The 17,357-nt window shown below is 46.2% G+C and overlaps 1 protein-coding gene across 3 annotated transcripts in view; it reads right to left on the minus strand.

Annotated features, from left to right (window-relative positions):
* Nucleotides 1-17,357, minus strand: part of ELMO1 (engulfment and cell motility 1) — a 222,408-nt gene that overhangs the window by 4,658 nt on the left and 200,393 nt on the right. For all 3 annotated transcript variants that reach the window (XM_061464314.1, XM_061464313.1, XM_061464315.1), the window contains 4 exons: nt 16,996-17,108; nt 9,429-9,536; nt 6,042-6,124; nt 757-834 (listed from right to left, as the gene is read on the minus strand). In XM_061464314.1, the coding sequence (XP_061320298.1) occupies nt 757-834; nt 6,042-6,124; nt 9,429-9,536; nt 16,996-17,108 (382 nt within the window). The remainder of the gene's footprint in view (nt 1-756; nt 835-6,041; nt 6,125-9,428; nt 9,537-16,995; nt 17,109-17,357) is intronic.

A 17,357-nucleotide genomic window follows, 5' to 3' on the forward strand; every position in this document is an offset into this window, starting at 1 on the left:
ACTTTCCAACAAGCAAAGATGTCTATTTCCTTGTGTTTTCAAGTAAGAGAAGGGAGCAGTGAAGGGGCTGTCATTCTGCCTTGCTTTTGCAACTCTCCCCTGAGGAGATGTAATAGACAGGGACATTCTATGATCAGCTGTCACGAATCATCTTAAGCAATGTTAAACTAAGAATTAGGGGCTATGCCATTCTGGAGCACACAAGACTTTGAAATCTAGACCCAGCAATGACTTGATTATGCTGGCATCAGCAAGATGAGCTGAGGATGGCAGTTATTCTTTAGGAGCTTGCAAATCATCAGCATTGAACTAAAGTCCACTAAAACAAACACACAGCAAAATTCTCCAGTGCCTAAAGTAGAGCAGACTAAGACAAATCTTTATTACACCAGGAAAAGGTGAGCAAGGTCTGAGGAGCTGCAGGTCTGCCCAAGCTCTCTTCTTTCTCTTATTTACAGCTCATATTTCAGCAGGGCTTAGAAACACTCGTCTTAAATTTAGACCCCATATGCTCTATGATGCACCACTACAAAACACATTCCTTCCATGGCTCAGGAGACTGCATGCAAATTGCAGAAGGTCCTGCTCCCGTGCTAATCCCTCTGCTTTCAGTTTGTTGGAAACATAGCCCAGATTTGGACTGACCCACACCATGTGCCAAGACAAGCACCCTTAAGTCCTCATAAAGCTGTCTGCTGCCATAAGGCAACTAGAGGGGGCTTCAAAAGAAGAGTCTGTATTCTGGACTTGACTTACCTCATGCTTGTCTGGAGCAATGAAGTTCAGCTGGCCACTCGAGTCATACAATATAGAGAAAGCAAGCTCTAGCACCTCCTGGAACAACACAAATCGATGCGCATTAGTGCGGCATGAGAGAGGCATTCGTACATTCAGCCCTGCCTTTCTTTCCTATCACTTATTCCCCAAACCGAGTGGAAAAATAGGTTCTGTACTCTCCTGCCTGGCCAAAGCTAGACCAGACGACTGCAAGAGACGGGCACAGCAAGAGCCCCAGCACAGATGCTTCGGTCAAAACAAAATCACACCCTGTAGCTCACTCAGTCATGGATTTGAGTTAGAATTTGAGCTAGGCAATGGTGAGGACCACAATCAATATAATGCATAACAGTCCATGTGCTACAAGCTCTTTACGAAGACCCATAGCTGTTTTCAATTTGTATAGATTCAACTCACAGAGTTCTGCAAGGTTTGATTCCCAGGACAGTCAGTCTCCTGGTGTATACTGCTTTATTCACTGCTGCAAATGCATTCAATTATTAATTCCCAAGTGATTCCTGTCATTTTATTTCTACCTGAACTAGAATCAGCAGCCTCAGTCAAACCGAACTATCTGAGTTGCCTAAAGAACCAAATGAACCTTGGGAAAGGAAAACGATCATCTCTTTACCCTCAGCACCGAATCTCAGCGGTGCCAAAGGGAATTCATCAAGTCCCTAAAAGGCTCCTATGGGGAAACCCAGAAGTTTTGAAATGGAAGACCTGACCGTGGGGACTGCAGCACATACATCTCTCTAGATTTCTGCCCCTTATCTCCTGGTCTGCAACACACAGGAGATAAGGTTTTTGCATTTCAGTACGGGTTATTTCATTTCCGAGCTGTGTAATACAGAGCAGAGCCTGAATCCTTGGGGATAATCTTGGGTGACCAGAGATCAGGCTTCTCATGGGAAATGCTCTTTGCTTGCTCGAGTTCTCAGGTCCAACTTGCTGCATTGCCAGGCCACAGGACGAAGGTCTGTGCTAAATCCCCACGGAAGCTGCAGACGCTAACAGTGCTGGGGCACTCAGCAAGCAAATGGCTCACGCTCACACAGCCTCACAGCCTAAGCGTCTGAGGCACGTCTCTCAGCCACACCTTATTAAAAGTGGTGTCCCTCCTTACAGAAACAAATCTACCTCTGCCCACACAAACCTGGCATTACCTCCTTGCAGGGTGTTAGGAACCCCTGACAGAACATGCCAAGTCATGCAGCTGAGGCTGGGAAAATAAAGCCTATCACTGAAAAAAGGGCTCGTGGTGCTCTGCCGTGATGCTCCTGAAATTCAAGGTCAACAACAACCCCACAGGCCCGGCCCCTGCCCTTTGGGAAGTCCCAAGGATTTGAATTTTTTGTTCATCTCAAAGAAAGGAAAAGGAGAGAAAAACCCTGCCTGAAAGAGTATCCCAGGGAGCCACGGGTTTGGTCATTGCCAGTCAGGCAGGGAATGGGAAAGGGCTACATTTAGGGCACTGAGCTTCCCTTTATGGGGCAAAGTGGGAGCTTGGCAGCCCTGGATCCGGTTCAGATCTTTGGCTGCTCTGGAGATGAAGGCTCAGGACTTCACAGCTTCCAGGTGCAGCATCTCCGCCACCTCACGCACAGCAAACTGTCGAGGAGAATGGAAGCCAAAGGAGCTGGAGCTGCCAACTGTCCCCCCACACTGACGGTGGTCTTGGTGGTTGACTTGCCAGGCACCCTACCCACCGGCTTTTGTTATGTTCCCATCAATGGCAGGGAACCCTGGGGAACTGGCAGTTCCTGAAGGAAAACCGGTCAGTCTCCGTCAGCCATCTGTGGCTCTCTCCTCCCTCTCAAAGTCATTTTCCACTCCACCCTTTTCCACCAGTTTCTTTTCCTCTCTGGTCCTTTTCCCCTCCCATTCCTTCCAACCTGCTCCTTCCCTCTTCGTTTTGCTCTCCTCCTTCCCACCTCAACCTGCTGAACTCACCCCTCAACGCCCTGAGCTCTTTCCACCCTCACACACATCAGACCCCTGCCCTTCCCCAGCTGCTTGTCCAAGGTAGCGGCACTGGGACCCACGACCTGCCTCTCTTTTGGGATCCACTGAAACCAGAGCCTCTGCACGTGCTGGATGGGCAATTCCCACTCCTGGCTTCCACACTGCGGGAAAGCAGCTGTAAGTGCTAGGAGGCAAAGCCTGCTTTCCCACGCCTGGAGCTTCTCTCTTCCCCAGTCTCCAGTGGTGCCTCACATGGGCCAGAGACAAGCTGCTGTTGAGGAACAGGGGTTTTAGGTGCCTGCGGCTGGGTGACCCCATGAAACTGCAATGGTCTCACTGCTGCCTACTTTGTCATCGGCAGCCTCAAAAGGCCCGTGTCTTTGCTGAAGGCTGAGACCACAGCCATGGTAAGTTTGCTTGCCAGAGCCAGAAGATCCCCCCCAGAGAATCCCAGACTGGTTTGGGTTGAAGGGACCTTAAAGCTCCTTCAGCTCCAACCCCTGCCACAGGCAGGGACACCTTCCACTAGAGCAGCTTGCTCCAAGCCCCTGTGTCCAACCTGGCCTTGAGCACTGCCAGGGATGGGGCAGCCACAGCTTCTCTGGGCACCCTGTGCCAGCACCTCAGCACCCTCACAGGGAAGAGCTTCTTCTTGCATCTAATTAGAATTATCCATAAAAGGATAAGACAAGGAACTTGCTCAACCAATGTGAAATAAAAGAGAAGAGAAGCTGCATTCCACACGGAAGTGAGCAGAACCGTTTCTGCTGACCAAAAAGGCACCAAGCTGAAGACTGCCACATCAGCAAACAAAAGATGATAGGAGAACACTTAGAAATACATGGCAATGTTTTTTCCAAGTCCTTCTCTCATGCTCTGTTTTGAGGGCTGCAAAATCTAATGTATTTCGTGTCCTTGAAATCTATTAATATTACTCAAGAGTCAGAAAGGACTTTAAAATTAAATCTGATTTAAAAATGCCAGCAAGATGAACAACAATGGATTCAGGACTGGTCCTAGCAAGTCGTTCAGCTTCATATGCATGCAAATTCCAACTCAGCTTAACTCTTATTTATTTCTAAATGGTCCCACAGGAAGAATAATGGCCACGTGCCGGCAAATGAAGAGACGCCGAGGCCTTTGTTATGGACATGCTGCCAATTCCAGCTGTGCTCGGAGCAGTGGCATTCTGCCATGCCATTTTCTTTGCTGCCAATGAATAAACATGAGGGTGGTCGTTATACGTGTACCAAGGAAGCACAGGAGGAAAAGGCTTCTCAAAAAATACAGCACTGATAATGAAATCCCAGCAAGTGAAAGGTTTCATACAGCAAACTCAGGCACACTGCATTCTGCGTCTGCCTGCTTTCGTCTGGTGTCCATGTTGCAGTCCACATTAACTGGATATGCTGCAAACGATCGGTTATTCCTGTGATGTCCGTTAAGCAATTGCAATAATGAGCATGATGGCTTGACTGGGATGACAGCTGACCTCAGGGATTCTGTGATTCCCAGGGGAGGAAACAAGGGATTAGGGAAGAAAAAAATGAATACCACCCCAGAAATGGTAACCCCATCACAACGATGACTGCCTGGCTCACAAGCAGAATGCTCCAGCCATAGTACTATCAACTCCTCATCTTCACATCCTCAGCCACAAGTTTTATGCGAGTCCCCACCAATTCTACCTGAGGAAAGGGGGCAATGGGGACAGCTGAGCACAAACGGATCCGCAGCACTGCTATTTAGCATTAAACACTATCTAGACATTCCTGCTCCATGAAGATGACACATTTCCACCACTGCCACCCACTGCTTTCCATCTTCCTATCATTCCTTTTCGTGCGGACATATGAGTGCTGAGACAAGGAAGCACTAAAAATATTTTATATGCATCATATAAATGCCCCAGCCAAATGCTGCTGATGGTGCATGTGGTAGGAGTTGTGTGCCATCTATTGTGTGTGTTAGCACCCTGATTCAGAAAATCAACAAGGACCAATACCCTTGGGATTATTTCTACTTGCTTGGCTTGACTTTTTCATTTCCAACCATGTAAAGCCAATGCTGAAAGGAGATGACAGTATCCTGAGAGACTTAAAGCAACAAATGCAAAGAGTACTCAAGATGCTCTGCATATCTATGTGTTGTTAAGGAAAGAAAAGTTGTGTGTTGGGCTTGATGATCTTAAAGGCCTTTTCCAACTCAGCTGATCCTATGGTTCTATGTAGTTTTGACTGTGCCTTTCCATTTTCTGTGGCTCCCATCAGAACTGCTTTTTCCCAGTATTTATTTGAGCACTAAAGACATGCATTTCATTTTCAGAGTGTTGGAGCAGGAACTCTTCATTTTGTTCATCAAAATCTCTTTCTTGTTGGGCCCAAAATGTCTCAGTTTCAGGCAATTAGAAATTCTTATTCCAACCCTCTGATCTGGTTCCCACACCTCAGGGCATGCGTCTGGGTCAGACTGAACATCATTAGAGTCTCACTCCTTCTCATGCAGTCAAACAGCATGGCCTGATAGAAAACTGATGAACATACCTCATACAATACGGTACAAAGACCTTAACCATTAAAGATGTCAGGCTTAGCTCAGAACTGCATTTCGTCTCGCTGTGGTGGCAATTCCTACTAACAAAACCCCTGCAGGATTCTGGTGCTGTACAATTTGAGCCCTACTGTCAGTTTACAGTTCTCGATCTGAAACTGAAAGGCAGCGCAAATCCAATTTAAGCTGACCATTGTCTCCTACCTGTTTTTCCCCAAATGCACTGCTGAAGCAATCCTCATTTCACCTCATTAATTGGCCAGCGTTTACCCCACATCCTTCTGTTGGCAGTTACATTTCTACCTGACTGGACCTGAAGATACCATCAGCTGGACGTTAACAGCAATTCTGGCATGTGCCAGTGTTCCCTGAACGTCAGCTCACCAGAGAATACAGGTGGAATAACCTAGTTATTTATCAGAGACAAGATGGGAGCAGGTACCTCCAGTCACTGCTGGTGTGCTCTGTAGCAGCAGTCAGAACTGCTTTGCTTTACAGGTGGAAGACATCACTACCAAAGACCATCTTAAGGCGCTCTTGGTACATCACGATGCACACCTGCCATGAAACCTGAGTGAAGGAGGGTAGGCTGTCCCAGTAATTTATCTCAAACGGTCTGAGGTGAAAACAAAGTGTGTGCATACACAGAAAGGTGGCAGGCTGGAGAGAAAAATACCCTTCAGGGAAGGCCCAGCTGACAAGCTTTCCATTCTGCAGGGTGTGTGTTCATAGCAATTTGAGAGCCATACCTTGTTTTGTTTAAGAGCTCCTTTCTCCTTCATGTGAGGGCAGTCCTTCCCAGTCACAACAGCTTTTATATCTGCCACTGGCACTGCATTAGAAAAGAACAAAAGCAGAAACCAGAAAATCAGTTATAACCGAGGTGTATAAAAGCTACAGGGTCTAAAAAGCGCAAGACTAATGGGTTAAAATTGCCACTTCCAGCCTGCTGTAAGAAAGCAAACAATTAAAATAGGAATAAGTGAGCCTTGAGAAAATTTCAGGCATCTGGATGAAAATCTGAGTATGCTTTTCCTTGCCTGTTGAGACTATTTTGGGTAAGAATGTTTCATATAGCTCTGTACCTGTGTCAGCTCTTCTGGGTAGTCAGGTATCTAGAAAACAAATACTCTTTTCTGCCTTAGTAGTGCAATATGCCTGCCCTATTGTTGCTCTGTCCTATGCACCCAGGTAAAGTCTCTGCTGAAGAGTGTGCTGGGCAAGCTGGCCCCTGCCTCACTTGATGCTGTTCTGTCCTTCTCTTCATGCCTGTCTGAATGGAAGCTGCTGCCACTCAGGCTCACTCAGAGTGAGGTCACTGAAACATAAAGATAAATGTCTCCGAGTTGCAAGTGGAAGTCAATTTTCCAATGGCAATTACATTATGGAGAATCTATATGCTCCACAATACAATCTGGTCAGTGAGTGACAGTTTCTACCATCTATAAATAATCCATTATCCTTGTGGCTGTGGAAAAGCATTACATATAGAGAGAGAACAGCATAATATATGAAAATCTGTTACTGCCCAGTTCTTTACAAACTCTAATAGAAATACTGAAGAGGAGAAATGCATTTTCTCTCCTACTGGGTACAGCAATACTATGTATTTTATTACAGATTACCTCAGCACTACAGTCAAGTGGAGAGCATGGGACATAATAGACCTTTTTAGAGGACTTTCTATGCATAGAAAACTTAAAAGAAATCGAAGTTATTATGTCTCTGACACTCCCCTGCTTTTAGGTCAAGAAAAGATACTGTTTTTGTGAGGAGAGGGCGAGCCAGGACAAACTGGGAAGTAAAGGAGAGACTTGACTGCAGCTATGGTAGAAGAAAGAATTCCTGCCATTTGCTGCAGATGCCCAGAAAAACGATTTCTCTGCATAAGGCAGGGTTTTCTCAAGTTGGATCTCTCAATCAAGAAAGCTTTTGCCCAGGTTTCATAGGCCTGATCTCTGTGATCTGGGATGCAGTTCCTAGCGGAGATCACAGACTGATGTGGCATCCTGATCTTCGTCAGGAACTTGGCTTACCCCGTGCTTAGGAAAAACACAATCAAAGGCTTCAGATGGTATCAGAAGCTGACTACAAGATGCTGGAAGGCATGAGCACAAATGTGATGTGCTCACAACAGATAAAGCCCTGGGAAGGAGAGCGACTGCTTTCAGTCCCAGCTGGAGTCTGCCCAGCTTGTTAACTGACAGCCTGAAGAGAGGGCTGACCTTCACAGAAGTGAAGAGGTTAAAACCCCCACACGCATTTCTGGAGGCAGACACCGGTTATTCAAGCTTGGTAAGGATCACACAGAAGCCCTGTGCTGCCTCTCTGGGTCCTCCATTTTCTTACCCACCTATTCTCTTTCCTCTGCTGACCTGCTCCCAAACGCTGACAATGTGGTCATCATATTCGGACCTTAACAGTTCAAAATTCAATATAAATCCATCCAAAGAACACCAGCACGTCTCTAGAAAATGTTCTGTAAAACTCCCAAGCCAGCTTGGCCTGACACATTTCAAACAATAGTGCTACTTGATCACCTTGTATCTTGCAATAGTATCAATTCTGCTTAATTAAACTCTAATGTGGCTGGCACTGTGGTAAATCTGGTATCCTTCATAGCCCGAAAACCTGAGCTACTGACGAAATAACCACATCATTCTCAAACTGCATCAATATCTGCTCTGCCTGCTGCATGCGCAGGGAACATATGGGTCTGGCTCAGTGGTTTCTAAAGTAGGAATCCCTCTGTCCCCTTGGGATCCTGACATTCCTGAGTAAGCTCAAGAGCCTATGGAAAATGCAAATGCAAGATGAAGCTTGAAGTCAGGGGCAGGGGCTTGAGCATGCTCACTGCAAATAAATCTGGGAACTGCTGGTCTCAGAACTGCGCCTGCAGCTCAAGCGTGACCTTCACTCTTCCGTCCTTCTGATGCTCCCGTAACATTCAAGGGCTATTTCTCTAAGCCTCCTCCAGGAAAACAGCCTCTTCCAGTGCCAATGCAGCAAAGCCAGCCCCTGTCCTACATCCTGCCAAGCCTGCAGTAAGCACGTGAAACATCCTTGAGGCAATCTGTAAGGCAATGGGAACAAGGGAACGTGACTGCCAACTGCCAGGGCTCCAGCATCAGACAGGCTCTTCTTCCTCTTTCCACATAGAAATGTTAGAAGATGCTGCCTGGGGACAGGCTGGGGGAGCAGAAACATTTTATCAGCATACAGGGAAGTTTAAATCACTGATTTTCTCCTTTCCTCATTTCAGGCTGGAAAACTTTCCAACTCCTGGAAAATCAGTCTTTCTGCCATTCCAAGGCAGAAGCAGATCTACCAGCTGAAATACTTGCACAAGCAGATCTAATTTGGCAATGCCAAGAATGGCATTTATTACTTATGGAGTTTCAAAAAAAGAACAAAAAGCAATGCTTCCTTAGTCAAGGCTTGGTTCCTTGAAGTCACTTTCTGGTGACAGAACTACACTAATCATTATTTCCATCACCATAAAGAGCTTTCCCAGGATCGCAGGTTAAATCTCCGTAACTTACTCTGAGGGATGAAATTACCATGAGAGTATGACTGTTCTGAAGGGCTCCAAAATTAGTTCTATCCATTAAAATATCCTGCTAAATCCCCTGGTAGGAGTTGTCACAGCGGCACGTCTGCACCCAGCTGGGTGCACAGTAATGGTGAGGTCCTCTCAACACTGTTCACAGCAAAGTGCCATCTTTAGGTCCACTCCCCATGATATCAAAAAAGACCTCTGCCTGCCAAGGATTTCTCCTCCAGTCACTGGGACTCTTTGCCGCAGAAGAAACATCTGTCTCTGCAGACAGAATTGCCTCTGAATATGCCCACGTATTTGAATTTGACACCTGCAGTTAGATGAGCAATGGAAATAAACTGTGTTCCTCCCTAGGAAAGGCATGACATTTCCAGGCTGAATGGAATTATGAACTCATTGCAAAGCTGAGCTCAGTCCTCACACACCCCTGCCAAAACCAGGAGAGAAGTGTTTGAATGCAGGAGGAAATGTCCCCTGCTCTCCATCTCTGCACACAGAGATCCATCCCTGTTAACAGGAATATACAAGTTGTAAAGAGGAGCTAGCACAAAAGAAGCAAAAGGAGCACGTGACTTACATTTATCTTGCAAGGAATCGTGGGGGACTTCTCCCTGGGGACTTTCTTCCAAGTCTCCATAGTGCAACACCTTGTGATTAGGTGAAAGGCGACAATACCAGAACTTGTCTGTCAAAACAAACGCATTGAAGGTCACTGACATGTCCTCATCAGCATTAGCAACAGCACGGGAGAAAGCCAACACAGGTGAGCACTACAGGGAAGGACCGCACTTTCAAGGAACATGTGGGGTGCAGGGAAGTAGGACAGGGACTTTGCTCACTAATTTTACTTGGTTAACTGAAGCTGGCATTAATCTACTGTGTTCTGTAGTGACTTAGTCATCAGCTCCAAGAATGAATACTAGCAAGAAACAGTGGACTCAGTTTTACCTGATATTATATACCCTTGTTGACAGAAGACTGGCTAAGTAACCACTGCTTTGAGGGGGTAACTTCAATGTACCCCAAACCCCTTCATATTCAGTCCCCGCTATGTGAGAATTAAGCCTTGCCAGATGCCTTGTGTGGGACACCAGAAACCCGATACATTTGAGATATCCCATATTTTATGAAAATTATGACTCATGTCTTTTAATAGACATGGGAGAATACCCCCATATTTATGGAGGGATTGGACACAACAACCATGCAAAGACTCAAAAAGCAGACCTTAACTCGCTCGTCTTGCAGATAACCTGGTGCTTTGCATGGTCTCAAATACACGCGTGACCATGCAGTCACACTCCAGTTTGCATCTTAGTCCCTCACAGGAGATGTGTATTTACGTCTCCTGCCAACTCCTGCTTTGCAGGACGTAATTCCCCTTAACAACAGTCATTAAAACCTGCACCCGTGAAGCACATCCCCTCTGCAGAGCCAGACCACCGCACTGCCTCGCGCGCAGGGGTGGTGCCTGCCAATTCACCTTCTGAAATGGCAAGAAGGAGGTGACCCTTGCGTGTCAGAACACTTTCTGTTTGATAAATAGATCCCATAATGTTCAGCTGTCAACAAGACAATCTTGGTACATCCAAGCTATAAATCTCCAAAAGCTCACAGCAAGGCTAGATGTTCAAATGCCAGGAGGGGGGAGAGGGCTTCTCTGGCTCTGCTCTTCTTTTGTTGTGCTCAGCACTGATGCTGCCAAGCAGCAGCCTAAGGGACAATTTAGGGAAGTGATAGCATACTTGGGCATTGGAACAGGCTGCCCAGGGCACTGGTGGGATCATCATCCCTGGAAGTGTTGAAACCTGTGTAGATGAGGCCCTCAGTGCCATGGGTTAGTGGTGGACTTGGCAGTGCTGGGGAAGGGTTGGACTCAGTCTTGATGGTTTTTTCCCACCCAGTTGATTCTATGAGTCTGTGACTGACACAGCCCCGTGGTGCTGCAGTTGATGGGAGTGAATGGAACAGCTTGGATACAACCTTGGAGAAGCAGAACCACCGAAGCCAGCACATGTGAGATCGTGGTGCTAGCAACAGAAGGACTTCTTGGCTCTGTTAGTAAAATACTGCCTTAATGGACCCAGCTTCTTTCTAAAGGACACTCTCCAGCCCCTCGGCCAGCCATTTAAAATGCAATGCAACAAAACATGAAAGCCAGTTCAGCTTTGAATGGCGAAGTGGGCTTCCATATGCCCTTTTATATGTCTTTGTCATGGTGGATAAAAACGTTTGGCAGAAAACCCCCCCACGCTTAAAACCACTTTCTGAGCATGCAGTGCCTTCTACAGAAAGGTTTCAAGACCTGACAAACTGCTGGCAAAGGCTCAAAATGGCAACGGGACAGATGCTGGTTATTTCCTTCAGAGGCACGCACAGTACTGAATCATTTATGGTGGGGTGCCTGAGATTATGATTTTGTGATGCATTCAACAAAAGCTGCTGTGGACTGTCAGCAGTACACACAATGTTGGGCAGTGGGGGCTTTCAAGAGGAAAACACTGCCTGCAAAGCTTCTGCAGGGATCTGAAACTAGAGCAGGCAGGAGCCCTCATTCAGCAGGTTCTCATCTGAGGAGCACACACACCACAGCTCATCGGACAGTCAGTGTGTCACACAAGGATGTGTCTGACACCTCTAGGCTGAAGAAGTTTGGCTCTTTAACCTTAGTCCTGTTTCAAGACCCTGTTCCAATAACAAAAGAGGGGAAAACCCCGCAGTGAAAATGTCTTACTTCATTTCTGCAAACGGGTGGTTTTATGGGAAGAAACCCAATCTCGGAAGGCTCGTGGAGCCTTCTGCAGCAATTCCCCATAACCCCAGGTTAATTAAAAACTAAAAGCCATAGCCTGTAGCTTCAAGCATGCCCAGCACAACTCTCCTGTGGGCTCACGACTGACTGCCATTGTGCCACAGCCCTGCTGTCAAGGGGGAGAACCTTAAATGAGATCTACAAACGGAACTAACGAGGCTCCCTCAGCATCAGTGGTGGGAAGCAGCCCTTCCTCCCTCAGCATCAGTGGTAGGAAGCAGCCCTTCCTCCCTCAGCATCAGTGGTGGGAAGCAGCCCTTCCTCCCTCAGCATCAGTGGTGGGAAGCAGCCCTTCCTCCCTCAGCATCAGTGGTGGGAAGCAGCCCTTCCTCCCTCAGCATCAGTGGTGGGAAGCAGCCCTTCCTCCCTCAGCCACCTCAGCCTCGCCAGCTGGGGTGGGTTTTATGGATGCACACGGTGTTACAAACAGTTGATCAGATGCTATCCCACTTGTGTGGGACCTCAGTGCCTTGGAGGGGAACAGTTTCAGGCAGGATGCATGTTATTGTACCGTAGTGCAAGCGCTGAATGCGATTTTGTCGGGAAGGTAGCGTATAACATAATGCTGCAGTCAAATCAAAACTGCATGGAACTGCTTCCACTGGCAAAAAGAGTGAAGAAATCTTAATTACAGAACAGCACATGGGAAGGGGCCCATACTGACTCGCAGCTCTGAAGTGATCAGCAAAGCAGAAGGAAAAGCTCTTTTCTACCACACAGGCACACATATGGTGTTCATAAACCAAAACTACCACCCAAACCCTCCAGAGCTCTTAAGCCCCAGTACGCAGGGTTGAAGTGCCACAAGAGGCACTGGGACAGGCATTTCCCCATAGATCTTGTGCTCCACAGCTGGCAGATCCGTGTTTATGTGCACAGCTGGAGCAGGGCAACTCTCTGTGGAGCTCATTTAAGTCCAGTCTCACCAATTTGCCCCAAGCCCAAGTTCCTCCTATTGAACTAAACCTCTTATTTTATCCTAGGTTATTTTTGGACACTACATCTTTTACTGGTGAGTCCTCATGTCTTTTATCTCACTGATGCGGTCAAATTAAAGGGCTACAGATTCTTCTTTGGGAAACAGAATTAATCCTCCTGGTTTTCCACCTGAAAATGTTTCAAAGAAAATGTTCTGATTTTCAGATAATTTCAGATAAGAGCACCAGTGGGTTACATATATCGCAGAACATTGGTAAAGATTAGAGATGAGGTTGGGGAAAAATATCCCAAATAACAAAATTAGCCACAATTTGGCTAGAAGAGGAATATTCAAAGCTGTGCCTAAAGAACAGAGGACAGATCATTTTGCTGATGGGCTGCAGAGTGCTTGGCCATTCACACAATGTCTTTCCAAGTGCATTAATGGCCAATGACTCATATGCCTTTAACAATGCTGCCCCAGGTAAGGAAGTGCTGTGATTAGTAGAAAGCTGCTCTGCACTTAGAATCTGGGGAGAAAATAGCTGAGATATGCACAGCCAAAAGCACACATTTTATCCCAAGATAGCTGAAGTTTTTGGTTCAAAGAAAACCTTCCTCATGGATACAGCAACAGGCACACACTTTTAAATACACCAGTGAAAACATGGGTATTTGTCTAGATTTTAGATAGATGTACATGGAACTCATCCTTCTTTTGTTGTGTTGCCTTTCTCTAGTACCACTGTACTGACATATTTTCACTCTAACTGGTCTCAACTGCTCAGATGAAAGCCAGCAAGCCCTGGAAATGACTGGTGAATGACCTGCGGAGGCATATTTGGTTAGCCCTTTCAGCAGGTCACTTACAGAACATTATATGGGACTATGGAGGGTGGGATGGAGCAGCAGCAAAGAGGCTTGGCACAAAAAAAGGACAAAGTGTGTTTACTTGTTCAGAGCTGTGAGTTACTCATCCCAGCAAGAGATGGAAAACCTATCCTCACTTGAGTTTTGGTTTTAATTTAAGCTTTCTCTTTCCAGCTTACTTGTGCCTGGTGGTTTTGATTTAATGGCGTGCATCACCAGGCTGTCCTTCCCTTGCAAAAATTACTGCTCAAGAAACCTCATCTTTGGCTGCAAAACCACTTCAGTAACACACAATTTCTCAATAATCTTTATAAAGCTAAGAGGGGTATTTACTTCCAAGAGTGCACCCAGCAACACAACTGCAAACGTAGTAGGATGACAGCATCAGAGGTATACATTATCCTCAATAAAATGCCTTTATCTGCTACTTAGCTCCACTGGAAATAACTTCTGGGCTTGGAGAGTGCTTTGCAGACTTTCACTTCAGCCTTCTCCCCTTCCTTTTAGGAATCAGCTAAGGAAGGAGAAAGCTGAAGAGGTCTATGTGCCAGCTGATGTCCACAGTCAAGGAACAAAGTGGGGATTCGCAGAGGTTCGTGATTTGTTCTGGAACAATGACCAGAAGGGCAGGCCAGGTTTTGCCTTCATTTCCAACAGATTAAGAATACCCAGTACAAGCAGGAGTTAGTGCTGCAGTTCTCCTATGAACCCTTGCAAGGGAAAGGCCGTGTATTCTCTTTGAAAGTGCTAAGGATCCTGCTGGGACAACAATAGTATTTCTGATTTTCAGCTACAGAGAGGTCCTGCTGATAGGATAATCCTGTGCTGAAACACTAAAGGCAGAGATCTGACTACAGGTACCTCTGTTTAACCTCCAGCATCCCCCCAGTGAGTTACCTGTTGGCCCGAAGGCTTTCCAAAGCCAAGGCTATATCACAGTGTTTCACCTCTTCCCAAAAGGCTGTAAACTCCCTGCTCGTTCCTTTGTAAGGCAATTTTTCAGCTTGCTGTGACTAACCATGCATGTCCTACCACATGTTCAAACAACAGCCTTAGCAGAAGTTTGCTCTGGAGTCTTTATTATGGGATAATGCCCGTTAATTATTTCTCAAATGGGTCATTTAATGCTTTCAGCCATGTTCAGCTGGTTCTTATTTTGATTTGTGACCTTTGTTCCAGGATTGCCTCAGGGGAAAACAGGAATCCCAGGAGAGGTAAAGGAAGCAGTGTCTTCCAAATGGGTTGCCACGTAACAGACAAATGGTGATGCCTCACCACACTCCCCATTTCTGTGCAGCTCTTCATCAGCCTGCATGGACCACAGCCCCTTGAGGGGCTTGGCAATGCTGCATGGCAAGTGAGCTCTGCTGGAGCAGTGGGCAGGGTTTCTGAGCCCTCAGTAAGGACAGGAGGTGGGTTGGGGGAGAGGAGATGAGGTGGGACGAGGCTAACAGAAGACACACTCAGGAATGTGGGACCCTATGACAAGCTAAACCTCTGGCCCTGCATTCACTTTACTTCATCTCCTGGTTTCTGACACCATGATGGCCCTGGTCTCACAGTTTGCTCTGCCTGTGTCACAGGAAACCCTGAAGGGTTAAGGCTGATTTCAAGAGAGCTGCTTCTGCTTTGTGCCAGCTACCACTACTTGCTGTTTGAGTGTGCCAGGCACTGTACATACCTAACGAAGGATCCCAGCTGAAGGGCTCATGCACCAAACATGCTTGTGTCTACAAACAATACTTTGCTGCTTCATTAGATCACACAGTGTTGGACCTTACTGAGCCCTGGTGGCCTCCTGACTCACCACCTTCTGTAATGGTTATGCCTTCTCCTTCCCTCCCAGACGGATAATTCACATTTCTATTGCAGGGAGTCTAACATAAAGCACACACAGCTCTTGAGGGCATGTGGAAACCTGCCTTTCAAACGGGCTTTTATCTGACAAAACCCAATATACTTCAGAGAAGATCAAATTCTTTGAGGCTGTTTTATTTCTTCCCAAAGAATCGTGACTTGTTTTTGTCCCTGTATAAACATGACATCAAAGCAATTAATTTGGTGGCCTATACAATTCGCTCCAAGCAACCTTTCAACTGTGGATTATGCTCTATCTCAACAGAAGACTATAAACATATTTGTTTAATGCTTTTTTTAACTTCAACCTCACTCACAGAAGTGTCACCTCCAACCCTAACTATTCTATGATTCTAAGTTGAACCAGTTTATACCCCCGAAGGCTTTTGATCCTATAAATCAGGAGCCAGCACCAGTTTAAGATAAAACAACCAGTCTGTCCTCCTCTTGGACATCTGCCAAAAGGAGAATACGCTTGCCACGAGCCCTGCTCCTGCTCTACAATTCCAGTTATTTGGATTCAGGCTTTGAGGGGAATCGAGTGAACAACCCTCACCACCGACACCCAAACCAAACTGCGTTACTTCAGCTCCTTTCACTCTGTGAATATGCTGCTGAAGGGAAATCATGCCTCATGCCTCTCTATGAAGTCTGTATAGAAAGTCACAGTGCAATACTAATGCTGTTTCCCTCAACTGTGTGCAGTGGGCTTCATAGGTGTTTGTAGGCTTGACAAAGAGGATATAAAGCTGCACATTTGCCTTCAACTCAACCCCTTCATAAAGGCTCTAAAATGTTCCAAAATAACCCCCTGACAGGAAGGAAAACTGCCCCCTTGTTTCTAAGGAAGGGGAAGAAAGCAGTTTTCCACAAGTGATCTGAAGGTCTCAACTACTGATCTTTGTCAGTTCTTGCTCTTAGCTTTGGTAACGTTGTAATTTGTGTTGTATTTACAGTGGAAACCAAATGGCAATCCGAATCCTCTTAAATTGAGGTTTTTAAAGGGAGTCATGGGGATAGAAATTTTAATTCATCTGCTGAGGTTACACCATGTACCTGTTATTTTGTCCAGAGAAAGCAGCATGCCTCCCTGAGGGGAAAAGAACTGCAGGGAGTTGGAGTGTACAAAATGAGCTCTAAATCTAGCACTGAGCAATGTCTCATATGATTGGGAAAATAATCTTTCCGTGTCAACCAAGTATTCATCTGAAGGTACACAAATTACTCACCTACGTGCTTTTAAAAAGCATTTTTAAACACCATGATGCATTTAGTGTATATGGCAACATAAGACAAACACCAAGGACAAGTAGCACTAGAGGGAGAGGTGCAGAATGAGCTCACTGTATACATAAAGGTGGTCCAAGTCTGAGAGATCCAGCTTCTGGCTACACCAAGTTTCATGTGCTATTTCTGTAGAGGGTTCAGAGTGCAAGGCTGCTGCTTGAGAGTTTTGTCAAATACTGGACTTGTTCCAGATGATCCGTACGATGAAGCCAAAACAAGGCCCAGGGAAACACAAGAACTCTTACAACAGCTGTAAGTGAGATGCTTTCAGATGCTTCCTGGTAAAAGCAGTCGAGACAGCACTACAACCAAGGATGCTGCCAGTAAAAATAGTGTTCCTGATCTCAATACCTGGACAAAAGTGACAACAAGAAGGCAGACTGCACAGTCTGAACCGTACCTTGCCGACGCCGACTGTTGAGTTTCCTGAAGCAGGTGCCCTCCACAAGTCGATTGAGACGTTGCTGCTTGATCAGTTCCAAGATCTCAGGCTGAATCTTCTCTTTTAGTTCCCTTGGGGAAAGAGAAAGCAGACCCTTGTCAAAGTCAATCAAAAACCACCCTCCCTCCCTCTGAGACAGAGCCTCACAAGATGTTTCTGCAAGGAGTCTGAAGGGAACAACAGTCACAGGCAGGCCCGGGGCAGAATCTAGTCTGTTCTATTAAAAACCCCACCTTTTCTTATAACGGAGAATGGGAGTCAGGCTCCGTTATAGACATCTCACTGCTACGACATCAGTGTATGACTCAGGCAAGTCACTT

This window comes from Pezoporus flaviventris, unplaced genomic scaffold, assembly GCF_033815535.1.
Source record: "Pezoporus flaviventris isolate CSIRO_AGI_PZ_B2104156 unplaced genomic scaffold, CSIRO_AGI_Pfla_v1 ptg000037l, whole genome shotgun sequence".
NCBI lineage: Eukaryota > Metazoa > Chordata > Aves > Psittaciformes > Psittacidae > Pezoporus > Pezoporus flaviventris.